General features: G+C 44.6%; 1 protein-coding gene and 1 pseudogene across 2 annotated transcripts; both read right to left on the bottom strand.

Annotated features, from left to right (window-relative positions):
- Positions 1-3953: 3953 nt before the first annotated feature.
- On the bottom strand, positions 3954-4669 carry LOC309969462 (small nuclear ribonucleoprotein-associated protein N-like; annotated as a pseudogene). Its single transcript has one exon. The product of its transcript is annotated as a small nuclear ribonucleoprotein-associated protein N-like (transcript).
- A 156-nt stretch (positions 4670-4825) lies between these two features.
- LOC309969773 (SNRPN upstream reading frame protein-like) lies at positions 4826-5091 on the bottom strand (the record flags this gene model as incomplete). Its single annotated transcript, XM_082851681.1, has 1 exon — positions 4826-5091. The coding sequence occupies one exon, from the start codon at positions 5089-5091 to the stop codon at positions 4873-4875; it is 219 nt and encodes a 72-aa protein (XP_082707807.1). The 3' UTR covers positions 4826-4872.
- Positions 5092-5502: the final 411 nt, after the last annotated feature.

Genomic DNA, 5502 nt, shown 5'->3' with positions numbered 1-5502 from the left:
GCTCTTCTCTCTTCCTAGATCTCAGTGATTGTTACAAAGATGAAGGGTCCAGTCATTCCTCCACCTCTGAATTGTCATTTGACCTATGATGAGCTACCAAGTTACTGGGGCCCTATTTATTTCTATTGTGTGGGAAGAAATTCACCTTATTTATTATTGGGATCAAATATAGGCGAGAGACATAAATGTGGTTGAAAATTTACAAGTGTCTGGTGATCGATATTAATAACCATTTTGGGAATTATTTGGTAAAAACTTATTATTAATCAGTATCTAAGAATAGGCTTGGGGGTTGTAAACACACTTCTTATACCAGATTCCTGATTTATCCACTTATCTAATTTATATGCCTTAGAAATATCTAGCCATCTCAGTGCCATACGTCCTTGAAGCACTGACATCTGCTATTCTAGAAAAGGCTATCTCACATGGTTTTCTGTTATAACAACCGAACTTACATCTTAATGGGATTCAATAGGGTTTCTCGAGTAGAGGGAATAATAATTCATGTCTGAAATTGGGGAGCTATGTCCCCACTAACATCTCAAATCCAGTAATCTGTCAACTCTTCCAAAGTACGACTTGATTCTTCCATTTCTTCCCTTCCCCATTTTCGCACCCCTGCTCCAAACCCACATCACCTTTCCCAAGAATACTTAAAGGGCCCCCAACTCACAAACGGTCTCTTCTTTTCCATCCTTCCTCACTCCAATCCATTTTCCACAGAGCAGCCAGAATACATTTTTTCAAATGTTAATCAGATTATGTCATTCACTGTTTAAGTTTTGTTTTCAATTAAGCTTAGAATAAAATCCAAATTTCTTAACTTTGCTGATAAAGCCCTATAGACTCTGGTCCTTCTCATTCTCCAACCACATCTTGTTTCATTTTCCCCCTTTCAAATAGTTCAGTCACAGGCATGCTTTTGAGCTCCTTGAACATGCCAACTCTTTGCATAAGCCATTCCCTATACCTGGAATGCTCTCATCCCTGTCTGAGTTCTCAGTTCAGATGTCTCTTCCTCAGAAAGATCTTCCTTGATTGTCTAGTCTAAATTAGATTCTCCTTACTACTTTCTCATAGAACCCATTGTACTGACCACAGTTTAATTCCGAGTCTGTGTATGCAGTGTTCGATGTCCATCTCCCCTACTAGACTGGCAACTCATGAAAGCAATCCATTTCATTTGTTTAATTTGTTCAGTATGGTCTATCTGGTACTTGTATACAGTCTGGCACATAATAAATTCTTTTGAAGAGAGGGAGGAAAGAAGAGAGAGAGGAGAGAAGAGAGGGAAAAAAAGAAGGGAGGGAGGGAGAATGGAAGGAAGGAAGGGAGGGAGGGGGGAGGGAGGAAGGGAAGAGGGAAGGGGGGAAGGAGAAAAAGGTAGTCAAGCTAGCATATTTTCAATTTTACCCATTTTGTCACTGACAAGCCATGTGACCTCAAGTAAGTCATATAACCACTCTGTGTCATCTTTCCTGCATATAAAATGATTCAGCCTCATCAGAGATAGGAAGGTAAGAGGGGAGCATTTGATAAGAGTGCAATCTGCCCTCAAAAATGCAGACAGTTCCCTGCACTTGGGAGAAGGAGGAAAGTTGGAGTCGAAGGGAAGAAAACCTAGAAACAAGTTGGTCCTACTCTGGGGTTGGGTCTCTGCGGGTACCAGAAGGGCAGGGGGACGAAATCCTGAGATAACTTTATTTTCCCAGAGCAAAGAAGACCTGTCCAGGGACATAGCAAATCTATTGAACTTCCTCACCGCCGGTACTGCACAAACACCATGATTCTCCAGTGAAAGAGAGGGGCCCAGAAAAGGCCCTGGGAGACCCTGAATGCCTGCTAGGTAAGAATGAGGTGTGCCTCCGCGGTGAACTGCATGGACTGGTGATTGTGGTGGGATTGACACATGCTCAGTGGACGGATGCCCCACCAAGGGCAGATGCCCTGCCCGCTCCAGCCACCTCCGTCACCTGGTTACTACTGAAGGCCCCAGAAATGAGGGACAAGTTCGGGGATTTGACGGGAGGAAGCTGAAATGACTGAGGTTACATTTCTGCCTCCTGCAGAGTGGGGGCCTGAAGTCAAAGGAGAATAATTTACGTAAAATAGTTACATATTCTTATGCACCTCAATTTGTGAGTCGAACTCCAAACCTGCCACATAATCATTTTGATTAATTTCCTTTGTCTTCCACCTCATTGACCACGCACTCTTTGTTCCCCTCATCCTTCACTCTTGTCTGATTCTCTGTCTCCATCTATCTTCTCCTGGTCTCTTCTTTTGTTCTGCTCTCTTTCTCCAGCATTCTCCTCCAGACATCTCCTTGGTACCCTGCACTGCCTTCCAGCCCACGGTACCCAGAGCAAGAGAAACTGAACCCTGAAATGGTCACACAGTCTGGTCTCTGCCTCCATCATGGGCCTTCCAAGCTCTGCTGCCTTTCCAGTGTTTTATAACCTCTTGTTCTCACCTGCTCCCCAAGTGGCTTTTCTACAGTCTTTTTTTTTCCCTTTTCTATTAGGACTCCTCTGCGATTTTACTAATAACATTTCCACTGAGCAAAACAGCTTATAAAGAAAAAGGAAAGAAGGACCTCTATGCCTGTGAGATAATGGCCAAAATTCTTCACCCGACTTTCAATACCTTCCCAGAATGGAAGATTCTATGCCATCCCTGCCCCCACTAGTCTCTCATAGAAGCCTTTCTTTCCACCTGCTAAAGATCCAGGTCTTTAGCAAATTCATATATCTTTCATCTTTAGCAAATTCATATATCTCTTAATCTTATCTAATTCGCTGCTTTTGCACAGTCCTTTCCCCTACCTAAAGTGGCCTCTTTCCTCCTCTTCACCTGTGCTAATTTTATGTGTTAAGGAACAGCGGAAGACGTTCCTGAACACTTCCTGTACACTCTAGCCCACATCATCACCCCACCCCCTCACTTCAAAGCTTATATCCTTATATCCTGTATCCTTCTCTTGGACCCTATTCACGTACTGTCATATGAAGTCACCTATCTCTTTACCATATACATTTTCCCTCCTGAGTGAGCTTATTAGATCTTCAAAGTTGGGAACTTATCTTTTATATTGATACTATTATTATTAACAATGAAAACAGTGTTACATAGGTAGCAGGTTCCTCCCAGATGCATCAAATGACGTTTATTGAATGAATCCATGGTATCAACTGAATATATGTTTTTTAATTGAATAATGAGATATGGAAGAAACAAAGCGAGCATGTATTGGGTAAGTGAACGCCTGCAATGAAGCCAGCAGTGCCCAGATGTTCCCACCCATGGGGACAGTGCCACAGTTCCAGGTCACAGTTGGACGATATTTACAAGGCTTAATACCATCCTCACTGACTTATCTCAAGTTTTCACTGATATCAGAAATAAATGTTTTTGTCATGGAGCCTGATTTAAAATTCTTGGCATATAGAAGCATTTTATTCATAAAACGACTGCTTATAATTATTTGTTTTGTTTTAATATAATTTAACTCAAAGTTACCAGACAGAGAACATTAGATTTTTCTGATGGCCCAGTAAAGCCAAAAGCATTTCAGAAACAAATCTGAGCCAGAGGGCATTATTTTACAGATGAGGACACGGGGGTGCAGAGAGGCTAAATAATATGTCCCCCAAACACACAGCTAATTGGTGAAAAGATCTGGTCTAGAATACAGATCCCTTGAGTCCCCATACCATATTCTCTTCTACATACATCCTGCTGCCTCTATTAGTGAAAGAATGAAAGGACATCCTGCAATATAGACAACCCCCCAATTTTTTTTTGTAGAACAGTACCTCACAGTTTAATTGATCTATGTATTTATTAGCTAATATTAATGCAGCAGAGGGGACAAAAAGCTCACAAACAGTCCACACATTTCACAAGACACATTGCAGGAAAAAAAGTGATTAAGAAGGACCAATAGTATCCTAGGGTCTTGGTGGATGCATTCCTGGGGGAGATGGACCTCTTATTCCTGGGGGAGGGGGTCTCATTCCTGGAGGGGCATGCCTATTGGTGTCCCTCGAGTAGGAGGAAGCCCAACTGGTGGGCCCATGGATGGTCTCATAGCAGGTGGAAGAGCCATAATTCCTGGAGGTGGGGTTACTCGAGCAGCAGGTGTAGTCCCCCATCCTGGTGGATACTGCGTTGGGGTTCCAGCAATGCTGCCAGTAGCAGGAACTGCAGCAGCTGTGACAGTGCCTCTTTCTTGTGGGGTCATTACCTGTTGGGATGGGCCCCCAACCCCTCAGACAAGGCCTGCTAATCCAGCAGGAGCCTGGGGCATTGGAACACCAGTTGGAACACCTCTGCCAGCTGCCCTACCAACCCCACGGCCTCCTGCAGCTCCAGCAAGTGGAACCCAAGCAATGCCAGTATCTCTGGGGGTTGGTCCCTCCACAGTCATGGAAACCAAGTTCTCCCCTTGCAGCAACACCAGACCCAAAACCCGCTTTTCTTCATGCTCTGGCTACTTAGCATTCTTTGGCTTGATCTTCCTGAACTCATCACAATCGCAGAGGATCAAGTTCATATGCTTGTAAAAAGCCTTAAAGGCACCAAGGAAGATCTGGTCATCTTGCAAGACACATCTCATCCTATAGTAAATGTGCTGCAGCATACTGCTTCTCTTTCCCACAGTCATGATTGCTTTTCCACCAAATCCAATGTCCACAGGAAAGTTTCAGGATCCTTAAGACCTAAGGGAAGGCTACAGATCAAGGTATGACGAAGGTTCTCCTACAAACAATGCAAGCTGGGGCGGAAGCTTCGAATAGTAGATAGAGCCTGGTTTTTTTCTTTGTTTTTCTCTCTTGGAATCTGCTACCTGGGTGTTCCAATACTGCTCTAACCACCTCTTGGTGTCTCAGCTAAGAATGCCTGTCTCAGTTCCGCCTGGAAATCCACCACAGGTACTTGCTGCTGCTGCTGAGATCGCCTTGGGTACAGGTGACACTCCTGGTTGTTCAGTGAGGCTGTGCTTCTCCGTTTGACTTGGACTTCTCCCTCTGGTACGTGCTGTTCTGTGGTCCATCTCAGGTGTAAACGGTCCCTGGCCCGCTCCATCGCGCCTCTGGCCGCTCTTCAGAACACAATGTTAGGCATCTCCGGTGACCGCCCCACTCTACGCTGCCTTTGCTCAGGTGGCACCAACTAATAGGCTGGCTCTCCCTGCCAATTTTTAAAATGCTATAAAAGACTATAGCATAACCTATATCATGCTGTGTGTAGGAGAAGCATAATTCCCAGCACCCTAAGCAAATCCCTGTGGCAGCTCCTCTCAACACAGGCAGGATTGAAATTGATGTAAACTTGTGATCCAGGACTAGGCGCACGTGGGACAGCCAAGCTGAGTTGAAGCCAGCGCCAAGACTTCAACCCTGAAGGCGCAGGAGTGGCCAAGTTGAAATCAACCACCTCCACCCTCACATTTGCTTTGTCTTTGAAAATCCTCAAGTAGCCACCCCTCCTCAGTCA

Source organism: Leucopleurus acutus (assembly GCF_964270905.1).
Source record: "Leucopleurus acutus genome assembly, chromosome: 12".
Classification (NCBI taxonomy): Eukaryota; Metazoa; Chordata; class Mammalia; order Artiodactyla; family Delphinidae; genus Leucopleurus; species Leucopleurus acutus.
The sequence above is the reverse complement of the archived record's forward strand: the minus strand, read 5'-3'. Positions and strand labels throughout refer to the sequence as shown.